At 35.3% G+C, this 25,243-nt stretch overlaps 4 protein-coding genes and 1 long non-coding RNA gene across 6 annotated transcripts; 1 reads left to right on the forward strand and 4 right to left on the reverse strand.

The window, feature by feature from the left end:
• Positions 1–329: 329 nt before the first annotated feature.
• LOC140867747 (probable 2' cyclic ADP-D-ribose synthase BdTIR) lies at positions 330–1,173 on the reverse strand. The gene is made up of 2 exons (XM_073272794.1): positions 680–1,173; positions 330–501 (listed from the first exon to the last, which is right to left on the reverse strand). Exons 1-2 carry the CDS (start codon positions 1,171–1,173, stop codon positions 330–332), a joined length of 666 nt encoding a protein of 221 aa, XP_073128895.1.
• Positions 1,174–5,630: 4,457 nt separating this feature from the next.
• Positions 5,631–9,548, forward strand: LOC140865025 (uncharacterized). 2 transcript variants are annotated; one of them, XM_073269511.1, is made up of 10 exons: positions 5,631–5,796; positions 5,902–6,017; positions 6,146–6,340; positions 6,416–6,511; positions 6,615–6,738; positions 6,815–8,168; positions 8,299–8,464; positions 8,546–8,710; positions 8,815–8,967; positions 9,057–9,548. In XM_073269511.1, the coding sequence occupies exons 2-10, from the start codon at positions 5,952–5,954 to the stop codon at positions 9,240–9,242; spliced, it is 2,505 nt and encodes an 834-aa protein (XP_073125612.1). In that variant the 5' UTR covers positions 5,631–5,796; positions 5,902–5,951; the 3' UTR covers positions 9,243–9,548. The 2 variants fall into 2 exon arrangements, with proteins under 2 accessions (XP_073125612.1, XP_073125613.1); XM_073269512.1 differs by having other exon boundaries at positions 5,635–5,772.
• Positions 9,549–10,459: 911 nt separating this feature from the next.
• On the reverse strand, positions 10,460–17,161 carry LOC140867749 (uncharacterized). The gene is made up of 5 exons (XM_073272796.1): positions 16,711–17,161; positions 15,829–16,605; positions 11,793–11,897; positions 11,680–11,703; positions 10,460–11,388 (listed from the first exon to the last, which is right to left on the reverse strand). Exons 1-3 carry the CDS (start codon positions 17,159–17,161, stop codon positions 11,815–11,817), a joined length of 1,311 nt encoding a protein of 436 aa, XP_073128897.1. The 3' UTR covers positions 10,460–11,388; positions 11,680–11,703; positions 11,793–11,814.
• Positions 17,162–17,628: 467 nt separating this feature from the next.
• Positions 17,629–19,197, reverse strand: LOC140866794 (uncharacterized). The gene is made up of 3 exons (XR_012144974.1): positions 18,962–19,197; positions 18,849–18,872; positions 17,629–18,557 (listed from the first exon to the last, which is right to left on the reverse strand). It is a non-coding gene; the product is annotated as an uncharacterized lncRNA (long non-coding RNA).
• Positions 19,198–21,425: 2,228 nt separating this feature from the next.
• Positions 21,426–22,217, reverse strand: LOC140867751 (uncharacterized). Its single transcript, XM_073272798.1, has one exon. The coding sequence runs from the start codon at positions 22,215–22,217 to the stop codon at positions 21,426–21,428; it is 792 nt and encodes a 263-aa protein (XP_073128899.1).
• Positions 22,218–25,243: the final 3,026 nt, after the last annotated feature.

A 25,243-nucleotide genomic window follows, 5' to 3' on the forward strand; every position in this document is an offset into this window, starting at 1 on the left:
TTAATGAAACCAGATATATAGAACTCATTCTGAATATATAAATATATATATATTTCAAGCCATATATATATGAATTACAAATAAATTAATAAATATTATTTAGAATTTAATTGAATTAATGTATCAGGTAGCAAACTGCATGTATAACATACTGCTTAGCTTGAGATAGTCCAAAGAAATCTATTTGTGAATAAACTACCACTAGCTAGCTTAGCTTGGGGAATATAATCATTAATCAACAACCAATGAATGAATGAATTATACAAAAAACTGTTATTGGCGGAGCTGCTTGCGCTCGTTTATTTCCTTCTCGTAAAAATATTCCAAGCTTATGCTGGTTGGTTGGCCACTTTCGCATTGTATCCTGTGGAATTAATATTGCTTTCTTCATCAGGAGAACGATGAAGGTTGTTGTTCTTCCTAATTATGCTCTCTTCTTCTACTTCAATCAAATTCTTGACCACCGCATCCGTCGCGCTTGCAAGAAATTCCGGCCAATCCCTGATTCATTTACACATATAATATGTAATGTTATGTCACAAAATGTTCATTATATTGAAGCATATCAGAGACATAATTCGAGGAGTACTCATGATACATGTACAATGTAAAACATTTTTCTAATTCCAGAGCCCGACAGTTATATATACAAATATGTCTTGTACGTGTACGTACGTACCCTTTTGATGTGTCAAAGGTTACCCCGACGGTGTATTTTGCCTCTTCGAGTGCCCGTCTGAACTTGTCGAGCTCGTGAGCGGGGCAAGAACCGTCGTTCTTGACACGAAGATCCGAGGGTTTTATGTCACAAAATATGGGGATGACCCTTTTCCTAGACTCCATCATGAGGCTCAGCTCATGCAAACAAAAGTAGGAGTCGCAGTACATGGGAGAGAAGACGGCCACACCAACCTTGCATTCACGAATGGCCGCGTCGATCTTGTCGAAAAGCTTGTCCCCCGGCTTCATGCTCTTGCTATCCAAGAACGGGCGGAGCCCTAGGCGGTGGAGGTGGTGGTACAACAGCCCCGCCACGTTCCTCTTCGTGTCGACCCCACGGTGATTAATGAAAACATTGCACGGGAGAGAAGGCTCATGAGCTCTTCGGCGGAACTCGCCAAGAATGTGGCGGGAAATGTTGTTCATGATCCTGACGGCTGAAGGACGCTGCATTGCCCAAAAAATAAGTTGGTAGTAATTTTTATATATTCCCGAATTGTAAGTCGCTAGCTAGCTTTTGTTCAATATAATTATTAATGAAATTTGTTTTTAACGCTGAAAGGGAATTAATTAAGGTTATTTATAATGGGTTTCAGAAAGGTCTAGGGTTTCATGATTTTGAATGGGAAAGAATTTCGCTGTGTACTAATCAGAATGTTGGACCGCAAGAAAACCACGGGGCATTTCTTTTGACAAGCATGGAGCTAGGAAGAGTAAGAGAGTTGAATAAAAGATTGACTCCACAGGCCTTTCATTTCATATCTTCAGGTCCATATCCTTGTAATCCTTCAAACACGCTCACTTTGTCTTTTTTTTAATCCTTTCTTTTTTTGGACGAGCTTATTTAATCTCATTTTAATACCATATATATATATATATATATATAATATTACGTACATATATAATAAATATAAACTCTCTCCTCATGAGTAATTGATAAAAGTAATTTTTAAGCGTCACCTACGTATAGATTAATCATCTATGATATTCTTTTCGGTTTTTTCATCCCTACAATATACATCACTCTAGCTAATATATTACGTACCAGTGTTCGTGCGTGTTTTGCATTTCTGTGTACTTAGTATATATATGTTTTGAACTGATATACATGCATCTTCAATGGCCGTATACGGAATTTGAATTAAGACATGTATTATACGGTATTTGAATCAAAAGTTTAAAACATATATATGTTATACGGTATTCGAATTAAAAACATATTGTGTCTTAATATATACTAGTCGCACCGCACACGCAATGCGTGTGTAACTTTATATACAAATATTATGTTCTGTCCATATAATATAAATTTATTTTTTTCAAGTATTTGATTTTAACTTTTCTTTCAATTTGATAATTTTGTGGGATTTTGTTTTTTGAAAAATAAAAATTAAAATGAGCTCATACCAAAGAGACCACTAAGGTGCAAATATAGATATATTTATAAATATATATAAAAAAGGAAAATGCTTTTTTTGGTCCAATAAGTTGTCTATTTTTTGGTTTTAATCTATTAACTTTTCAAATTTTGGTTTTGGTACACTAACTTTTAATTTTCAGTGATTTTGATCCAACGATGACGTGACAGCTAGACACATAGGCATTTTTTTGGTGCCATGTCATCATTTTTTGATGCCACATCATTATTTTTCGGTGTCACATCAACAGTTGAACCAAAATACCCGAAAACTAAAAGTTAGTGTATCAAAATAAAATTTTGAAAAATTAATAGACTAAAACCAAAAAATGAACAAGTTAATGAAATAAAAAAATATTTTCAATATATATATATGTGTGTGTATTTAGACATAGAAAATACATTATATATTATCTCTATGTTCATGTAGAGACACATTCTTTTGATCAACTAATATGATATTATTGATTTATTTCCCCAAATGAGAAATAGAACCCATCCGTCTCGCACAAAATAATACTTCGCACCCACATGACTTTCTTGGTCACGTAATAACTATACTAACAAACGGTCTTTATTATGTGTTAGATAATTTATAGTTTCCTTTTCTTTATTTTTTTAGGACTATTTAATAGCTGGAGCTAGCTAGAGGTTGTCAAATGATGTGTCATTATATATAGCCATACCCGTGTTACGTGTACAGTAGAATTTATTACGTTAGATAATTTATGTCCAAATATATTATATATATATATATAGTTTTATACTTTTTTTTTGAATAAATAGTTTTATACTTTTATTACCCTATAACTTGGGTGACAACTAAATGCTAAATCTTAGCATTTATTACATGTTAATTAGATATTTTATGTCACCCACACACACGTATTATTATATAGTTTCTTTCAAATGTCCATCTATCATACTTACTATCATGCCCACCAATGATGTGACACTATTCTATTGGACCTACAATTTATCACATCCAATTGAATAGTGCCATGTCATTGGTGGGCATGATAGTGAGCATGATAGATGGGCACTTGAAAGAAACTATATATATATATTACATGTTAGATATTTTATGTCACCCACACACACATATCTAACATGTAATATATATATATATATATATATATATATATATATATGAGTTCTTTTATGGTGCCCAACAACTATGCCCAACTTCGTGCACACCATGTATAATAGGTGAGTTGACAAGCACAATTGGTGAGTTGACTTACATGGTGGGCACGGAGTTGGGCATAGTTGTTGGGCACCATAAAAGAAATATATATATATATATATATATATATATATATATACTATATATATATATATATATATATATATATATATATATTATATATATATACTTTTGTTACCATACATGTTATGCGCCCAATTGCAACTTTTTACATTAAAAAAAATTAAGATGTTTAGGTGAATATTTTGTGGAATATCACATGCATCCATAATTTTATCGGTTCATATAAGATGTTCTTTTTAAAAAAAACATAAAGCTGTCAGTTGCACCCAGGCGAATTATCATGCACATTCGAGCGCCAGCACAACTTGTTATTTTTTTAGATGTTCGTGCGAACATGCATCTTAAATTATTTTAAAAAGAAAAGCAAGTGAATGCCTAAGTTACCCTTCATATATGCACAAATTAAAACTACAAAACTACATATATATGTATATATATGTGCTTGTATGTATTTTCATAAAAATTAAGAAATTGATTATTAAATAAAAGTTTACGAGCAAACTTTTTATTTTTGTACGTAAGGCCTATGATCAATATATCATATATGTGTGAATTATTTATTTCGTTTCAGGTAAAAGAGAACGAATGACTCGGAGAACATTCTAAATCAACTATAATTTACTACTCATATATATCTTTGTTTTTCTTTCATTCAAATTTGTGTTGAAACTGATTTCTTTCAAACTAGAAACAGTCCAACATGTTATTTAATTAATATAATTAATACGTACAGTATTCATTCCGATATTCTTATTTTTTAAAACAAAAATGGGAGTGGGAGATTCAGCGAGTATGAAATCCCGATTGTGGATGGTTGGTTGATTTCTCTCCCGTCTTTACATCACATTTTCACGGCAACACCCTAAACTTATAATTAATTATAAAAATTAATGCTTCGAATTTAATATCGCTTTCAGCTATTGTTATATAAAGACAGCTTTATGTGAGGTTGAATATTATTAGTGAGTGTTTGCAATAGATTGTGTTTTTGTAAAAGTGATCAGTAATTTATAGATTATAAAAAAGTTAAGAAAAATCAAAAATTGGTAGTGTTTGAAAAAATATGTAAAAATCTAAAAATCAAAGTTGGGTAGTGTTTGATAAATAAGTTATTAAAGTGATTTTAACAATGACTTTCTTATTAGAATCACTTTTGGAGAATCATAATCACCACATGACTAGCTTTTGGATTTCAATTAAGTTAAACATAAGCTAACACATAATCTAGGTTTAAGAAACACACAAAAATGATTTTTTTAAGCCAAAAACTAACAATCACTTTTTTTTAGTGATTGCAAACACTCCCTTAATCAACTCATAAATTGTTGCAACTACAATTCGTACTTGTGTTGTTAATTTGGCCATGAAGAAAAATGTGGGGAAATGGTATTTGTCGGGAAAACAAGTAAAGCCACTAGAAATTGGTTTGAAAGTGCTTCAGAAAACAATTCCAGCCAATTTCCAAAAAAAATCGCTCAAGGAATATATATGGAAATTTGACACTTTTCAGATCGCCGCCTGGGAATATCAAGAGCCGTGTCTCTATTTTTAGTATCTACGACCACGTAACATTACGTGTGCATATTGCAAAGTTTAAAAAATACATCATTGTTACTAATTATCATTATATTATATATGCAACCTAAATTTGATACTTGTTCGAGGCTTCCAAACAGTTATTTTTGTACTTAAAAAAAATATTGAGAGTATTTAAACATGAAATCACATGCCTAAACTTTTCTATTGACAAAATTTAAAGTATACCTCTCAATCACAAACAACTAAATTAAAATTAAATTAAAGACATTTGAATGATGATATTGTTAGCTAGTTAGTCTCATGTATTGATGATTTATTTTTTATTTGACGTGAGAATTCGCGGCCGCTACCTTTTGGTACGCACTAAGTAAACTTTTGATATAACGTAATAGCTTGTAAACTACGTTAATCCACTCTAGACAAGCCCTTTGCGATGGTTTATTATTTGCATGGATGCTTCATTAACCATGCATCTCTACTGAACCAATATGGCGATGGTGGTTGCAATCAATATATATTGGAGGATTAATTAGAGTCGCTAATGCTCCCCTTTTAATGGGATTGATTTGTTGCTTGTCACCTCGTGAATTTTGACCGATTAATTAAGAGACGATCGAATCCCCGTAGAAAACGGCATCACGCGGTTTTGTCCTAAAATAATCGAGAATCCTCTTCTCACCCAATTCGACTCTCACTCTCTCCCTCTTTTGGAAACAAGGGGAGAAGCAGAAGTTGTCCTTTGAGGAACCTTTAAGAGACGAAATCAACAACAACTGGGATGCACGTTATACATAATTATTAATTTTAGAATATTGAAATTTGAATGGTCTCCAACAAAATAACACCTCTTGTGTATTTCTTGTTTATATTTTGTGTATATGCTCGGAAATTGACAGATTATGTTGATTTGAGTGGTTTGATAATAATAATAATCATCGTCATTAAAATATACCAGGTAAATTGTTTTTTTATTGAGGACTCTATAAAAGTTTTGTACAGTTGGCCATGGCGACGAGGGCATTTTGTGGGGTGGCACCTTTCTTTTTACGTAAGAAGGCTTCTGGATTTGAGGTACGCATGTTTGTTTTCACGATTCATTTTTAATGAATTTGAACGTCTTCTTGACCATAAAAATGTGAGAGAGAGAGAGAGATATGAGAAAAGCCAAAAAGATATTGACATTATTTCGTAAATGGCAGGGGAAATCACAACCGGAGCACACTAAAATCTTTGATGCATCAAAGAATACAAAAGGCCTAAAAGGTTCGAAAATCAGCAATTCACACGGGGTGGCAGGTAACTTTGTAACAATGACGGATCTCAAGAACAAGATTTCCACTTTTAGAGACTTGCTCGATTTCGCTCCTTGTAGCGGATCCGCCACCGTAACTGAGGTACCTCAAATTCTAAATTGTTAAGAGTTTTTTTTTCCTTTCTTGGTAAATGATCTTATATACTCGTTTTAACAGCTGCTGATATTGACCCTGAATGATATCTTTAAACTTCATCCTGGAATCAAACCTGACCTACCAATTTCAAAAATCGAAGGTGCATCAATGCATAAGGTTAGCTCATGTTGTCAATAGTACGTATTTAGACACTGAAGGGCAATAATTTTATATATATCGGGTACCATATAATTTTCGAATATTGATCTCATCAAAACAGGCTCTTAAACTCTTCTGTGATGCTATGAAATCACTGGGAGCCCTGTGGACAACAGACGAGTGGATGGTCAAATGTAAATATGACTCGAATGTGAAACTGGGACACGTTGAATTGGAGCAAATCGGTATGCATTTTATGTTGTCCCAAACAAGTTCAGATATTAAATGTAATGTTTTTGACATGTTGAGCTTTAAAATCAGCTCTGCTGATGCTGGAGGACGCAATAAAGCTAGCAAGGGAACGGTTGTTCGACGAAAGTGAGGAAGATGAAGACATGGAGCAATGCAGTCCTCCAGCAAGCCGAGCCTATGGAAAGTCTCCGTTTGGATCATGTACAGATAACAAGAATTCTCTTTCTGGTTCTCCAGAAACCCCAACTTCAGTCCTTCCCGAAGCATGGAAATCGTCGACGAAAGGAGGGAAAACAGGGTCTTATGCTCCACCTCTACTCTTGCCACTCAGGGTTCAAGCTATTGAGAAACTGAACCCCATTGATATTAAACGCCTTTCGTTTCAAATGTTCCCTCACGCTGTCGTACAAGATCCTAATTATCATATCCAAACCCAAAAGGCAGAGAGAGAACAACAGCCTGTGTTTGAAGAAAAGAAGAGTTCTGAAGTGAAGGAAACAGGTGGTATCAATGAGAGTGACCAAGATTATGAGATGATAGACGTTATAGACAAGATTGATGAAGTTGAGCCAGAAGATGATATAAAAACTGAAGTGCCAAAGATCACGAGAACTGGTTTGGTTGGGATAATAGAGGATAAGGGCAGAAATTGGATTGGTATCCCGGATACTAAAGCACATGTCACTCATGATGTGCCAGTAGAGCGAAAAATGGATGTGATCCTGCCTCCGCCATCGCTTCCAAAGTTGCGATCAAGTGTAACAGAATTCGTCACGCCTGTAGCATGCATTCAACCTACATCATTGCCGAGCGATGAGGTAAAATTTCAAATACCAGTGCCACAGGCTCGAATTGAAGCAATACCAGTGACAGTACTGCCTCCGCAAGCATTATCCGTGCCTGCACCACCACCACCACTACCACCAGTAGTACCATCAGCCCAGCCATCAACACACTTTGTGCCTGCACCGGTTCCGCCGCCTCCACCTCCATTGTTTTCCACTAAAACATCACAGCCACTACCACCACCACCACCTCCTCCTCCACCCTCGGCAATAAGGACTGGAGCACCACCACCCCCTCCCCCGCCAATGGCAGTGAGGACTGGAACACCACCGCCCCCTCCCCCACCTATGGGTGGATCAAAGGGGCCAGTTCCACCCCCACCACCTGGAATGCACATGGCAAATGCGGCTGCTCCCCCACCCCCTCCAGGGCTTGCTGGCGCGAAAAACCTCCGTCCCAAGAAAGCTGTGACAAAACTGAAGAGATCATCCCAGATGGGCAATCTTTATCGGCTTCTCAAGGGAAAAGTAGAAGGATCGAGTTTAGATGGTAAATCATCAGGGAGAAGGGGTAAAGTTGGAGCAGCCTCTGGTGGAAAGCAAGGAATGGCTGATGCTTTGGCAGAAATAACAAAGAGGTATAAATATAATCCTCTGTTCTCATCCATTTACGACACCAAATCATTAATTCTTTGAATTCATGACACACCTTTTGTGGTTCAAAGACTTGAAATTTTTTTCCCATTTCTTGTGTAAACGTATAATCAGGTCAGCATACTTCCAACAAATTGAAGAAGATGTCAAGAACTATGAGAAAACAATCAAGGAGGTAAAATTAGCAATCAATTCTTTCCAGACATCAGACATGACCGAGCTCCTGAAATTCCACAAATATGTAGAATCTCATCTTGAGAAACTCACCGATGAAACTCAGGTTTACACATACTCATTTATTTTCACAATAAAAAAATCGTTGTTCGACATTCATATCCCATAAATTTGCAAAATCATGTAGGTTCTAGCAAGATTTGAAGAGTTCCCTTCAAAGAAATTGGAAGCTTTGAGAATGGCAGCAGCTCTCTACTCAAAGTTAGATTCTGTTGCCAGTACTTTGAAAAACTGGCCAATAGTGTCACCTGTTGGCCAACTCCTGGACAAGGCTGAGAGTTACTTCAACAAGGTGAGCCTTATCATTTGTAACAGAACGAATCCATATTCTTTTTACTATATTTGCAAAAATCCCTGTTCGTTTCGCTCATCGAGTACATACTTAATGGCATCCAGATGAAGGGTGAAATGGATGCCCTGGAGCGTACTAAAGACGAAGAATCCAAGAAATTCCAGGCTCACAAGATCAACTTTGATTTCCACATCATTATACATATCAAAGAACTAATGGTCGATGTTTCTTCAAGCTGCATGGAACTGGCTCTTAAGGTAGCTCATATATCAACTAATTATTCAGATGGTGCCTCGTGTTTTTTTTTTTTTTTATCCTAACACAATGAAATGGGATTCAAATGCAGGAGAAGAGAAATGCGGATGATAAAGGAAATGAAAACGAAGCGAAAAGGAAAGGTTCCACGAAAATGCTTTGGAGAGCATTCCAATTTGCTTTCAGAGTTTATTCATTTGCTGGTGGCCATGATGAACGTGCTGATAAGCTCACAAGAGAACTAGCTCAAGAAATCGAAACCGAATCTCATCACTGATCACACACACTGTGTTCAAGAACGAACACAATTCGGCGACAGTTTTAGAGAGTTGAGGCAATATTTATGCATATGATTTATCAGACCGCGTCATTTCTTGGCTATGGTGTTTGGTGATATCAACATATAGACAGAAAAATAGGGAGACTCTGTCAGGAAGATACATGAGCTAAAATTTTAGCTTCCTCCAATACTGTGGTATAAGTATACATATTCTTTATAAACTCTTATTATTTATACACTGTGTGACGATTTAATGTGCTTATTTGTTCATTTGATTGTTGGTTTTTACTATATAAAAGCACTTTGAACACACATTTTCGTGTTGGCGATCACGATGGAACTATATATTCTATTTTATGCTAGTAATGATACATGTAACCTTCGTATTATATCTTTACTACAGGCAATATGTGGTTTTAAGTATTTGAATAAAACTTATTCAATTTTCTCTCGTCTTCGCATGAATATATGTTCCCTGTAAAATATTGGGTGTTCGCATCTTCTTATTTCTTTGATCCAAATATTGCGGCTTTTTCGCTTGTGGTCTCCGCGGAGCCGTGCTATAGGTCCTCTGTGAGTTCTTTTGTTTTCTTAATTAATCGAGCATAACACCATTTTTTTCTTCTTTTTTTTTGGGCTTTCCCACTGCATGAAATTTTTATTTGGATGCGTGTTTCACTTAATCTTAATATCTTTTTTATAACGCGGAAACTCGTAGTCGTTTGTTTTTATAATAAAATTATATTTTAATTAAAACAGTCAATTAAAGTAATTTTAATATATTAAAGTGATTGTATTATATATTAAATACAACAATCGAGGAGAAAAAAAAAATAGTTAAATTAAAAAGAAAAAAAATAAATCATAATTGAGGTGGGGAAAATTGAGATACTGGAGAACTGTTTTTTTTTTTTTAATTTATTGGCATACCAAGAGATCAAATGCTCTTACATATATATATATATAGGAATAGATAAACTTTATTCTTCTTTGAAACCTACTTTGAACAAAGTAATTGAAAGGGCCCGTGTCCTGATTTAATATTTAATGATCAAACAACCAGGATTAATTAATGTAAACAGCGAAAACGAGTTAAAAATTTGCGTTTGGGCCTACAGAAATTTCGGCATGACCTATTCGTAAATAGGACATCCCAAAAACTTGTACAACACAACCAACAATATATATACTCGAAAATAGAGTCACAACTCCAATTTACACACCTATAGCCGCACTGGCCAGGACTAAACACATGCAGAGCCGGCAAGGCTCGATCATACAAATAACAATTCAAAACAAAGTCCAAAACTATTTATACAGATACACAGGGCATCACCCCGGCAAATATAAAACTCGCTAAAATGATATATATACATATATATCTGGGAACTCAACTCCACGCTCGCCTCACTGGGTACCACTAGATGACGCTCCACCAGATGCGTCAAATCCCCCTGGATAACCTGCTATGGAATCACAAACAACCACAGCATAAAAAGAAAACAGGGGTCGGACCCCAGTACGACGAACTATAAAAATTACGACAAATATAACTGACATGAATAAAATCAAGTACAATGCAATGAAATGCAATGTAATGCGTGACAGGTATCAATGAAATAGGAATACCAAAAGGAGTCCAAATAATCGTATCACAATAAACTCAGTGGCCACCCGTGCCAGGAACGCAGCAGACCTCGAATCATCACTGCTAATCCATACACGTAGCATCGGAGGGTGACAGGAGCGACCCGTCCAGCCTCATGCTGTCATCAGGAGTGTCGTACGTAGCATCAGAGGGCGACAGGAGCTACCTGTCCGTGCCTCATACTATCTCAGGAGTGCACTAAAATAATGTCACTCGCTCCATGATGACTCAATACATCTCAAGAGATCAATATCAATAGTAATCAAAGGAGTCAAGGCTCAACGTGCTATGTAAATTTATAAATTAGTGAATGCAATCATATAATCCACGTAAGCACATAAAACACATTATCACTCATTACAAAATATTTAATATCATTACATGTCATTATAGACGTCGTAATATAAACAGCTCATACGTACCTCAACCGACACTTAATTACCACAGAAATATCTCAAGTATTTCTCGGATATTCCAATCCCAAATTTTCAGAATCTGTAATTCCAGAAAAATTGCTCATAAATCCTAAAATTTATATTTAATATTAAAACATCCTATCAATAACCAAATATCGAATTTACGACTCTAAAAGTCGAAATACCAAAAATATCATAATCTGAATTTTTCCAGAAAATTCCCAAAAATTCTGAAATTTATATATATTAATTCTAGCACATCTAGAAATCCAAACAGTGATTTAAATAGCTCTAAACTTCAAAAATCCCAATTTAAATAATCTGGAAATTCGAAATAATGCCCCAATAATTTCTGAAAAATAGTCAATACCTCCAATCGAGTCCGGTATAATACCTACAACCAATAATAAATCAAATATCAATTATCGGATGTCAATTGAATCGAAATACCCAAAATTCAAAACCCTAGATTCAACATTATACCTCAAAGCTTGGAATTAAAGGGTTAAACAACTAACACAACCCCTAAACTCCGGCGACGATCGGCGGCGGCGAACGGCGGCGGACGGCGGCAGCGAACGGCGGCAGCTGTGCGACGGGTTTTTCGGAAACTTCACTAAAAATATGAAATATGGGTACCAAAAGATAGCTCTCGTCGCGAGGATTCCGGAACTATATTTACTTTTGAAATCCGGCCAAAAACGAAGGAGATACGGAGATTTGAAACGATAGGAAGATTTTGAAATTGAAAAGAAACGGAAAAGAACAGACGGGCGAAGGCGGTGGAAAAACAAATGGAGGAGAAAGATTATGCGTTATATATATTATGTATTAGTTTAATGTGTGTCTTATTTTATTCATTCGGGGTTCAAACTGGACCCGGTTCGAGTTATTTCAACTCCTGTGTGCTCTATAAATAACATATTCATTTAATATCGTCTATAAACCGATATTTAAAAATCAATATTTTTAACACACAAATAATTAATAGAGTAAAATCGGGTCCTTACATTTCTCCCCCTCTAAAAAGAAGATTTCGTCCTCGAAATTAAACACACATCAAACTTATATACAAAGTGGTTAAACATCTACCACTGATAGTACATAGGGAAATCAGAGTACAAGGCATAATTCATAACATTGTCAAACAAATGAGGCCATTCTTGACGCATTCGAGACTCCAATTCCCATGTAGCTTCTTCTCTTCCATGTCTACTCCATTCTACCATAACCAAAGGAATCGTCTTGTTCCTCAGTTGCTTTTCTTTACGATCAAGAATCTGCACTGGATACTCAACATAGCTAAGGGAACTATCCAACTCCACATCATCAGCCCTCAAGATATGAGAAGGATCTGGTTCATACTTCCGCAGCATAGATACGTGAAATACATCATGTATCGCAGACAAACTCTGCGGCAAGTTCAAACGATACGCTAAAATACCAATTTTCTCAACAATCTCGTATGGACCGATATAACGAGGAGCTAATTTCCCTTTACGCCCAAATCTCATAGTACCACGAAATGGTGATACTTTCAAGAAAACAAAATCGCCAACCTGAAATTCTAAAGGTCTACGTCTGTTATTAGCATAGCTGGCTTGACGATCCTGGGCTGCTTTCATTCTTTTCCTGATCAGGTCAACTTTTTCTTTCATCTCTTGAATAAACTCTGGTCCTGACAACTGTCGTTCTCCTACTTCTTCCCAACATATCGGAGATCTACATTTTCTGCCATACAAGGCTTCAAATGGTGCCATCCCGATAGATACATGATAACTATTATTGTAAGAGAATTCCACCAAAGCTAAAGATTCTTGCCAACCGCCACTAAAATCCATCACAACAGCTCGTAATAAATCTTCAAGTGTCTGAATAGTTCTTTCAGATTGACCATCTGTCTGTGGATGATAGGCAGTACTCACGGCCAATTTAGAACCTAAAGATGATTGCAAACTAGACCAAAACTTAGAAGTAAATCTGGGATCACGGTCTGATACTATAGTAACTGGCACACCATGCAATCGCACTATCTGATCAATGTACATTTTCGCCATTTTCGTATATGTCCACGTACGATCATATGGAATAAAATGGGCAGATTTAGACAATCTATCCACAATAACCCAAATGGCATCACAACCACGATTAGATCGAGGTAGGTGTGTCACGAAATCCATAGTAATGTGTTCCCAATTCCACTGTGGTACTTCAAGACTAAGTAACATACCACCTGGTCTCATTCTTTCAGCCTTAACTTGTTGACACGTCAAACACTTAGCCACAAAATCAGAAATATCATTCTTCATACCTTCCCACCAGTAATGGGCTTTCAAGATATGATACATCTTTCTAATTCCAGGATGTACACTATGTCGACTACAATGAGCTTCTCGTAGTATATTGTCTTTCAAATCTATCAAATTCGGAACCACAAGTCTACCATTATAACGCAAACATCCATCAGAAGCAACAAGAAATTTCCCTGACTGACCAGCTGGAGTTAATTCTTTCAAATGATGAATATATGGATCAGTCTTTTGTGCTTCTTTGATTTTCGAAATTATTCGTGGTTCAACTTGTATAGATGAAACTATGAAATGATTACCTTTAGCTCGATAAGTCCATCCTGAAGTTCTCAAATGTTCATGAACTTTAGAAATAGTTAAAGATGCCAACATCTTAGTATGAACTTTTCTGCTCAAAGCATCTGCAACTTGATTCACGTTTCCTGGCTGGTATTGAATATCACAGTCAAAATCCTTAAGCAGTTCCAACCATCGACGTTGTCTCATATTCAAATCAGACTGTGTGAATAAATATTTCAGACTCTTATGATCAGAATAAATCACAAACTGCTCACCGTACAGATAATGACGCCATATTTTCAATGCATGCACAATGGCAGCCAATTCTAAATCATGAACTGGATAACGAGTCTCATGTGGTTTCAATTGACGAGATGCATATGCAATCACGCGTCCATTTTGCATCAAAACACAACCCAGTCCATTCAAAGAAGCATCTGTACAGATAACAAACCCACCTGAGCCTGAAGGTAATGCTAGTACTGGAGCCGTAGTCAATTTCTCTTTCAAAGTCTGAAAACTAGCTTCACATTCCCCAGTCCACACAAAACGTCGATCTTTTTGCGTTAATATAGTCATAGGCCTAGCTATTTCAGAAAATCCCTTGATGAAACGCCTATAATATCCAGCCAAACCCAAAAAACTACGAATCTCAGAGACATTGGTTGGTCGAGACCAATTAAGAACAGCTTCAATTTTACTAGGATCGACAGATACTCCTTGTGCTGATATCACATGTCCTAGAAATAATACTCTGTCCAGCCAAAATTCACACTTCGAAAACTTAGCATATAATTGTGATGTTCTGAGTTTCTGAAGTACTAACGTCAAATGTTCTTTATGATCCTTCCTTGACTTAGAATAAATCAAAATGTCATCAATGAAAACGATAACAAATCGATCTATGAATTCCCGAAACACACGATTCATTAAATCCATAAAAACTGCTGGAGCATTAGTCAACCCGAAAGGCACAACTAAGAATTCATAATGTCCGTAACGCGTTCGAAATGCTGTCTTGGAAACATCTTCCTCTCGAACTCGAAGTTGATGATATCCGGAACGAAGATCAATTTTAGAATATACAGATGTACCCTGCAACTGATCAAACAAGTCATCAATTCGTGGCAAAGGATACTTATTCTTCACAGTAGCCTGATTCAATTGTCGATAATCGATGCACATTCTCATCGTTCCGTCTTTCTTCTTCACAAACAAGACTGGAGCACCCCAAGGTGATACACTTGGTCTAATATAACCTTTTTCCAGCAAATCTTGCAATTGCGTCTTGAGTTCTTTCAATTCTGCTGGAGCTAATCGATATGGAGCTCGAAAAATAGGACTTGTCCCTGGCATTAATTCAATGCTAAGATCTATTTCCCTTTGAGGCGGAAAACCCGGAATCTCATCAGGAAATACATCAATAAAATCCTTAACTACAGGGATATCTGAAACTTTCAATTTCTCTTCCTTCGTCGCATCTAGAGCATAAATCATAAATCCTTCATTTCCTATCGACAATAATCTAAACATTTCCATTGCCGATACTAATGGAATGCGAGATTGTGAATCAATACCATAAAAATTCCACTTATTGCCATAATACGGTCTAAATCTCACAATGCCATGAAAACAATCAACCGTAGCTCTATAATTCATCAGTGTATCCATACCCAAGATACAGTCAAAATCGGACATAGCTAGTTTGATTAAATTAGTTATCATGATCTTATCCTCAAATCTAATCACACAATTCAACACTATCTCATTAGACATCAAGAAAACACCAGCAGGAGTAGCAACAGACACAGTATCCAATAACGGAGTAAAAGCAATCTCATGCTCATCAGCAAATGTAACAGATAAAAATGAATGAGATGCTCCTGTGTCTATCAAGATACGTGCAGGATACTCAAAAATATAACAAATACCTGCAATAACTCCCCCAGGTGCATCTTGTGCCTGATCCTGAGTCAGAGCATGGACTTGAACCTGCTGTGGACCTGGAAAACGCTGCTGACTCTGAGGAGATGGATACCTAGGCTGCTGAGTGGACTGTCCTGGAATATAAGGCTGTGTAGGAACAAACTGTGGTACAGGAGCATATGGTCTGAATGATGGTCGTCCAGGAAACTGGCCAAACTGTTGTGGCTGAAATTGCTGTCTTCCAGCATTTGGACATACTCGAGACGAATGTCCAGCCTGCCCACAAGTATAACAAGTTCCTGGAAATCCTGTACAATGTGCACTCAAATGATTACCACCACATCTGTCACAGTACACTCTCCCAGATGATCCAACTGAACTTCCACCACGACTACCACTGGAACTGGAGGAACTAGACTGTGGTTTCTTTTTAAATGGCTTCCCTCTAGCTTTAAACCAAGGCCTTTTCGCTTGCTGAGAAGATTGAATAGGCTGATATGAAGGTAAACCCATTGGTGTCTGTGAACTGCTTCCAGCTCCTTGAGGAACAGATGCTGGGATTGATTGTGGTTCACTCCTTAGTAGACTTGCTTCAATTTTCTTGGCCTTTTCTACTGCTTTCATATAAGTAGATGGAGTTCCAGTAGTCACCAAAGTATGGATCGTTCGTGTAAGCCCTTTCAGAAAATGTGAAAGCTTTGACCGATCATTCTTTGCAACATATGGGACATAAGGCAGAAGAGCAGAGAACTGAGAAGCATATTCAGCAACAGATTTATTGCCTTGCACCAACAGATTAAATTCATCTTCTTTAGCAGAATAATAAGATGGTGGTGCATATTCTTGTGCAAACTGCTTACAAAATACTTCCCATGTGATCTTTTCACCAGAATCAGAAAGTGTTTCTGCTGTCGTTTCCCACCACAGTTGCGCTCGGTCTTTCAGCTGAAAAGGAACTAACTTCAGTCGAATGTCATCAGGATATTCTAATCCATTAAACATATTGTTGAGACTTTTCAACCAACTAGTAGCTTTCTCACTTCCTTCATTGCCAAAGAACTTTTGCGGACGCAACTCCTGAAATTGAGAAATTATTAATCGTATTCCTCCCATTTTCTCAGTCAATTGGGTTACTGGATCAGCCTCAGCCTGAATCGCTTTTCCTTTGTCAGGATTTACCCGTGGTTGTTGTTCCACCTCTAATTCCACATCTTTCGGAGGCTGAACAGCTGGTCGACCACGTCTTCCCCTGACAATATCATCAAGATTTCTAACATTTATCGCTGCAGACTCTTCGACAACTTCCTTCCCTTTTCTACCTCTTCCTCCTGGTGCCATTCTACAAGACACAAGGATTTAAATACACAGGCAAAAATATCTTAACGAATAGAAAACTATGATAGAAATACAGAGTTCTAATAGAATTCATAAACGAATTCTAAAGCCAAGAACTACTGGTTCTAACAAATACGTTCAAAAATAAGCACCACAAGTAAGTCACGTAAGAACAAGTAGTCACACACATACGCAACCATTTTGTTAGTGTCTAAACTCGAGTGTCCTAGACTCTAATTCGAGCATATCCCAGTATATGCTCTGATACCAAATGAAAGGGCCCGTGTCCTGATTTAATATTTAATGATCAAACAACCAGGATTAATTAATGTAAACAGCGAAAACGAGTTAAAAATTTGCGTTTGGGCCTACAGAAATTTCGGCATGACCTATTCGTAAATAGGACATCCCAAAAACTTGTACAACACAACCAACAATATATATACTCGAAAATAGAGTCACAACTCCAATTTACACACCTATAGCCGCACTGGCCAGGACTAAACACATGCAGAGCCGGCAAGGCTCGATCATACAAATAACAATTCAAAACAAAGTCCAAAACTATTTATACAGATACACAGGGCATCACCCCGGCAAATATAAAACTCGCTAAAATGATATATATACATATATATCTGGGAACTCAACTCCACGCTCGCCTCACTGGGTACCACTAGATGACGCTCCACCAGATGCGTCAAATCCCCCTGGATAACCTGCTATGGAATCACAAACAACCACAGCATAAAAAGAAAACAGGGGTCGGACCCCAGTACGACGAACTATAAAAATTACGACAAATATAACTGACATGAATAAAATCAAGTACAATGCAATGAAATGCAATGTAATGCGTGACAGGTATCAATGAAATAGGAATACCAAAAGGAGTCCAAATAATCGTATCACAATAAACTCAGTGGCCACCCGTGCCAGGAACGCAGCAGACCTCGAATCATCACTGCTAATCCATACACGTAGCATCGGAGGGTGACAGGAGCGACCCGTCCAGCCTCATGCTGTCATCAGGAGTGTCGTACGTAGCATCAGAGGGCGACAGGAGCTACCTGTCCGTGCCTCATACTATCTCAGGAGTGCACTAAAATAATGTCACTCGCTCCATGATGACTCAATACATCTCAAGAGATCAATATCAATAGTAATCAAAGGAGTCAAGGCTCAACGTGCTATGTAAATTTATAAATTAGTGAATGCAATCATATAATCCACGTAAGCACATAAAACACATTATCACTCATTACAAAATATTTAATATCATTACATGTCATTATAGACGTCGTAATATAAACAGCTCATACGTACCTCAACCGACACTTAATTACCACAGAAATATCTCAAGTATTTCTCGGATATTCCAATCCCAAATTTTCAGAATCTGTAATTCCAGAAAAATTGCTCATAAATCCTAAAATTTATATTTAATATTAAAACATCCTATCAATAACCAAATATCGAATTTACGACTCTAAAAGTCGAAATACCAAAAATATCATAATCTGAATTTTTCCAGAAAATTCCCAAAAATTCTGAAATTTATATATATTAATTCTAGCACATCTAGAAATCCAAACAGTGATTTAAATAGCTCTAAACTTCAAAAATCCCAATTTAAATAATCTGGAAATTCGAAATAATGCCCCAATAATTTCTGAAAAATAGTCAATACCTCCAATCGAGTCCGGTATAATACCTACAACCAATAATAAATCAAATATCAATTATCGGATGTCAATTGAATCGAAATACCCAAAATTCAAAACCCTAGATTCAACATTATACCTCAAAGCTTGGAATTAAAGGGTTAAACAACTAACACAACCCCTAAACTCCGGCGACGATCGGCGGCGGCGAACGGCGGCGGACGGCGGCAGCGAACGGCGGCAGCTGTGCGACGGGTTTTTCGGAAACTTCACTAAAAATATGAAATATGGGTACCAAAAGATAGCTCTCGTCGCGAGGATTCCGGAACTATATTTACTTTTGAAATCCGGCCAAAAACGAAGGAGATACGGAGATTTGAAACGATAGGAAGATTTTGAAATTGAAAAGAAACGGAAAAGAACAGACGGGCGAAGGCGGTGGAAAAACAAATGGAGGAGAAAGATTATGCGTTATATATATTATGTATTAGTTTAATGTGTGTCTTATTTTATTCATTCGGGGTTCAAACTGGACCCGGTTCGAGTTATTTCAACTCCTGTGTGCTCTATAAATAACATATTCATTTAATATCGTCTATAAACCGATATTTAAAAATCAATATTTTTAACACACAAATAATTAATAGAGTAAAATCGGGTCCTTACAGTAATTATAAATTAAGAAAGGCGAGTGACAAGAATTTGCTAGATATATAACTTAGAGCAATAATAAATATATAAATTTCAGCGTTTGATTGAAAAAAAAATGCTCTAGCCATGACTTACATTTTACCTGACCAAATACAAAACTACACATGAAAAATTAAATAAATATTTTTTTAGCTAAAGTGTACACATTTAGGCTCTAGCATTACTCTTATTGGAAATGGAAGTCTAATTTAGTAATAATCTGAATTTTATTCATGACATCAAGGGAATATTTGGTAGAGTTCATGCAAAGTGATTCTTAGATTCTAGTATATGAAAGTGTTTTTGAGTGTTTGTATTTAATTCTACAACTTTTATCCAAAAGCATGAAGTTCAAATTTGTTGTTTTTTTTACTTTTGTTTTTTTGTTTAGGATTTAAAATTACAAGTTGAAATTTATATCCCTAATAAATTACATTGTTAAATTTTATTTATATACGAGTTTTATTAGTTTCTAATAGAATTTATAAAATTTCAATCATATTATATTACAAGCGTTTATTTTTTTGAAAAATATATTGCATTTTCATAAATTTTTTTTTAGTACATATATTGTGTATTAGAATCATACGATCGAGAGTCGGTTTTCTTATATTTTTGTAATTTTTTTATATTTTTATTAATCTTAAATATTTTTGTGTATTAAATTTTTTGTTCATTTTTATATTTATATTTTTATTAATCTTATATATTTTTTCAAGCATTCATGTTATAAAAAATAAATTATTTTTGATACAAAATTCATAATGTAATAATAATTATATAAACACATTTTTATGGTGTGATTATTAATTAAATAATTAAAAGAGGTCAATTTTATATAGTTTAAGGATATGGTTGTTATTTAACTAAAAATTAAGCTTGTAAGCAATTATTCTTCAAACACTCAAACTTTAGCTTGTATTAGATTTAATTAAACTTCTATTTCCAAACACTTTCTACCTTAGCTTCTCACCAACTTCAAAACCAACTTCAAAATAATCTCTACAAGAATCACTTTTAAATAAGCAAAAGCTCTCCAAAACACTACCTAAATGACTAGATACTTTCACTTATTAGTGACATTTAGGTAGTGTTTGAGATAGCTTATAGGAATTATTTCTCAACTTTTTTTTCACAAATTTTTTTTCACAAAATTTCAATATGAGAAGTGCGTTTAGAAACTTTCTCAAACACTACTGTAGTGTCCGCCCCTTCATTGCCATTGGCCCATTGTCATTAACATATATAACTATCATGATGATTGAATTATATGTGACGAAGACGGAAATTGTCATCCATAAATATCTAAACAAGCTTAATTAAATAAATAATATGCAAAAGTTTCAAAGTTGAGTCCAAGCATTCATTCAAAGATTGACAACTCAAAACAATTTCCATGGCAAGTCGTTTGTATAAGTTTACAACTCTTTCTCCTCTGATTAATAGAAGAAGATCAACAAAATCCAGAGTACGTGAAGAGCTATATATACAGAGTCCTACTCAATAATATGTATCCTTAAGAATCCTCCATTACATGTCTACTTACCCTACCAATTACCTCGTGAATACGCCTCAACATACAACATTTCATTTCTTGAATCCTTTCATCATCAAGAAATTAAGAAAACACAAAGATATCAAATTTGACCTTAAAATCATCATTAATATCTACTGGCTTGCCTGGAACTGATACCAAAAAAGGACAGCTTCAAACAATATATATGGCAGTTAATAACAAACTATACAAATGCGACCACTAAAACGTGCGTGTATGACATATGTAAGCTATATAATTAAGATGAGGAAAATATCATAATATATATATATATATATATATATATATATATATGCTCTGGAGGAATTGAAAATCACATGGTACTAGCTAGCTATATGGACTACTTGAACAAGATTATTTAAAATTCAGTACAGGGTTTGATCTCTGAATCATTAATATCATCCCATGATATATTGAGATGATCAGATGAAGTTAACACATGATCAATATCATTCCAATCCCAATAGCTTGGCAAGTCAGTGGAACAGCTGTTGCTCGAGTTAGGCCATGGGATGCTTCTTGTGGATGAATTAGTGTTCGCTGACGTAATCGTCGATTCTTCTATGGAGTCAGGATTGCTTGAACAGTACTGATCGTATGTTTTTAAGGATTGATAAGTCGTGGGATTACTATCCAAAGAAGCAATCTTTATGTCAAATTTTGAGTTTAAAAATGAAAATGAACATTCTGTGTTGGGATTTATGTTACTCGGCGCTGAGACATTGTTCAAACCTGTCGTGTTGATGCCGTTTGTTGTGTGAGTATTATGCGACGGGGAACGGATTAATGCATGGTAGAGAATATTAGACGTAGTTATCTGATCACCATTATTGTCACCCAGGGAGGAGGCACTAGTGGTGGCAGAATTTGTAATCTTTGGCCGCTTGTTTTTGCGGCCACCGCCCGCGGGAACGTTACGAAGAGTGCCACCTTTAGTCCAGTGCCTTTTGCAAGATTTGCAAAAATGGCGAGGCTGAGATTTGTTATAATTGTTGAAATAACAAAACTTGGTGTTTGTTGAACAACACCTTGGGCACTTCAAAGGGTGTGTAGATTTCGACAGCTCCGGCGACCCTGCCTGAACCAATGTTTGATCCAATCCATCACGCCCATGACCATCATCATAAACCTGCTTGGTACTCAAACCCATGCTTAAAAATCCAAATCTAAGAAACCCAAATAGCAAATGCAAGATCAAAGCTAGATAAAGAAGAAAACCAAATTTTCTAGTACTTGAAGGGGATTCGTGTGCAACGGATGAGATGAATTAATAAGCAAGAGCATCAAGAGTACTACGATTAATAGATTCTTGAAATCTCAAGTGGACCATTATATGATGGGTTGTTGTTGTGAGGATAATATATATAACCAGAGAATATTAGCTCGGAATGAATGGAATTTGGGGGAAAGTGGTGAGAAATTATAAGGGTGCCCTGTCTAAGATTCTATTGTCTATTTTCTTCAACTGTTTTTGCCTATCAGCTATCACCATCCATCAATCTATCTGTAAAAATATGATGATAATCAATAATTTATTTGATTTGAGTGATAGGATAAGTAATCTATAGATAAGTAATATAATGTAAATTAAAAATAAATAAGAAAAAATAGTTAATACATTATTTGATTTGATGGATATATTATAATTTATTTGATTTAATTGATTTAAAATTATTAATTAATAAATAGATAAATAATATGACGAAAATAAGACGAAATTAATTGGATAAGTTATACATAGATTAATAATACATCAAACCAAACAATGTCTTAATAGTACGTAGTATGAATCAAGTTCTATGGTACAGATTCCAGAGGGTTTACTTATATATATATATTTTTTTTACACATGCATGTAGGGAAAGGGTCGATGCTGGCATGTGGGTACTACCCACATATCAGATTTAACGGTCCGTTATTTTATGTAAGTCAGATGTTTCACATGTATTTGCATAAAATATGAACAGTTGGATATCCCGTTGGGCACTACCCAATGGGGTAGCATCGACGCTTTCGCATGTAGAGTACAGACCTACAGTCTCGTGGCAATTATGTATAAACATGGATTCTTCTTTGGCTTATAAATTTCGTTCATCTCTAACATCATGCATGCTGCTGCCGTAGCCGACATCGTATACAAAAATTAAATTCAATTATACTAGATGAATGACGGATTGAATATCGGTATTGGGCCTATCTTTCGATTTTAATTATGGAAATTATGTACGAGGATCAACAAATTTTCTGTATATTTTAGTTTAAAGCATCCAAAAAAAATTATAATATATATAATTGGAAATTTGAAATAATTTTTTCAGGGATATCATTAAAGTTTTAGCGAACAAATTTGATTTATATATATATATATATATATATATATATATACACACATGCTCGACGTAGGATTGTAATTTTTATTGATAAAAATTATAATTAAATCGGGTCTCTCTTAATTAATCCTGATGCGTGCCAATCTTTTTTTTTAAAAACAAAAAACTTATAAATATCTAGCTCACTAGCTAGCATGTGGTTTCTCGTGATCTAGGATCATTCTAATGGGGTCATTTTCATGTGCATAGAATGCATGTTATCACATGCATCTACCACTTGCAGCTGATGGGGTACTGCGTGGCTAAGTTCTTCACTTGTCAAACAATGAGTGAAAATTAATCGAATAATAAATCAGTACTTATCAACATATGCATTCTTTAGTAAATTAACTAATAATATATTTAGATATATATCAATTGGAGTTTATTACGAAAATCGGTGTTTTAGTGAATGATCAAAATATACCGTTTCCAGCCGGCTAACATTGATTTATATAAGACCGGTGAGGCATACACACAATTACTCATGTTTTTAAAACATAATTGTCATTTTTGTATATATTTATACTTTGAGAATCGACAAGTTTTCGGATTTATATGTATGTATATATATATATTATATATCGATTTCATATGGCCACATCTGTACAAGCGAAGATAAAAAATTTAGTAGTAGGTCGGTCGATTAGGTAAAGCCACGGCCACCTGTAGCATTTGTATTATCACAAGTTGTCCGAAGGGAATATTTGTCGAATAGGGTGCGTGGGGACACATTATATTGTAACTTCATTATTAAGAATCATGATAAATTAACTAATAATTAACATCATTAACTTGGAAGAGCTAGCCACTTTTCTTGAACAATCAACTCCTATTTTTCGTTAAATTCAAAGTAACTTTAGCTAATTTTTCCTTTTTAGACAAGCACGCATAAATGTATATATTAATCATGCACGGAGTGTTCACCATTTTGGAAGGGAGTCAAAGTTTCGAATGTGTATATATATATTTAACAATCCACAATTATTTTTACATGGCTTTCATGATATTTTTTTTCGACTTCACACATATTAAAATGAATCTGGATTATTGTATATATGAGAGTTTCAGATATTACTCTAAAGATAATATCTCATTAATATGTTAAATACATGATATTATCTCGCTTTAGTTAATTAAACAAACTATGGTTAGTTATTAAAGTGTTGAAATAAAAGTCTAAAACTGTTTAATTGGACTAAACCACGTGCTTCGTAATTCGGCGGCCCCTTTATGTAATTATATTAGATTATATATATATTATATAATATAATCCGTTCAAACAAAATGAATTAATTAATATAGTATTAATTGTTGCCGCGCCTTATGAGTACAGCGTATGTAGTCGTTAGGATTAGGGTCGATGATTAACAGAATGTTTAATTAACTATTATAGATAATATGCATGCGATCCTGTTCAAAAACTTGGGCTAGCTGGATGTTTTTATATTGTTGGATTGACATAATCTCCGCAATAAACGGTGGAAATGTATCAATATTTGTGAAGTTTATTGATTTTTCAATTGAGTCAACTCAATTTATATTTATAATAAAAAATAATATTTTTAACATAAAAATAATACTTTTCATTGTCGACCCAAATAAAGTATACGTCTCACAAAATTGACCTGCAACTATGTAGTGGCCCGTAACCAAACGAAGAGATTAAGGAACTAATCGTATTTACTTAAGTCGGGTTCGGAGGCTCCGTTGGTGAGTTCGGACGGTCCGAAGTCAGGGTTCGGACAATCTGAAGAGTGGTTCGAACGCTCCGAACGTGCTGCTGACAGTCGTCATGGATGACGTC

The sequence above is a fragment of the Henckelia pumila genome, chromosome 4 (genome assembly GCF_033568475.1).
Source record: "Henckelia pumila isolate YLH828 chromosome 4, ASM3356847v2, whole genome shotgun sequence".
NCBI classification, from domain to species: domain Eukaryota; kingdom Viridiplantae; phylum Streptophyta; class Magnoliopsida; order Lamiales; family Gesneriaceae; genus Henckelia; species Henckelia pumila.

Bases quoted from the DNA above. Each gene is read 5' to 3' on its own strand.
- LOC140865025 (XM_073269511.1), top strand. From the start codon at position 5,952: ATGGCGACGAGGGCATTTTGTGGGGTGGCACCTTTCTTTTTACGTAAG. The intron at 6,018-6,145 runs GTACGCATGTTT...CGTAAATGGCAG, and splicing joins AGAAGGCTTCTGGATTTGAG to GGGAAATCACAACCGGAGCA. The intron at 6,512-6,614 runs GTTAGCTCATGT...TCATCAAAACAG, and splicing joins AAGGTGCATCAATGCATAAG to GCTCTTAAACTCTTCTGTGA.
- LOC140867747 (XM_073272794.1), bottom strand. From the start codon at position 1,173: ATGCAGCGTCCTTCAGCCGTCAGGATCATGAACAACATTTCCCGCCAC. The intron at 502-679 runs GTACGTACGTAC...TAAATGAATCAG, and splicing joins ACCTTTGACACATCAAAAGG to GGATTGGCCGGAATTTCTTG.
- LOC140867749 (XM_073272796.1), bottom strand. From the start codon at position 17,161: ATGGCACCAGGAGGAAGAGGTAGAAAAGGGAAGGAAGTTGTCGAAGAG. The intron at 16,606-16,710 runs GTGAAAAGATCA...TGTTGGTGCAAG, and splicing joins AGAAACACTTTCTGATTCTG to GCAATAAATCTGTTGCTGAA. The intron at 11,898-15,828 runs GTATTTGTTATA...CCCGTCGCACAG, and splicing joins ACCTGGGGGAGTTATTGCAG to CTGCCGCCGTTCGCTGCCGC.
- LOC140867751 (XM_073272798.1), bottom strand. From the start codon at position 22,217: ATGGGTTTGAGTACCAAGCAGGTTTATGATGATGGTCATGGGCGTGAT.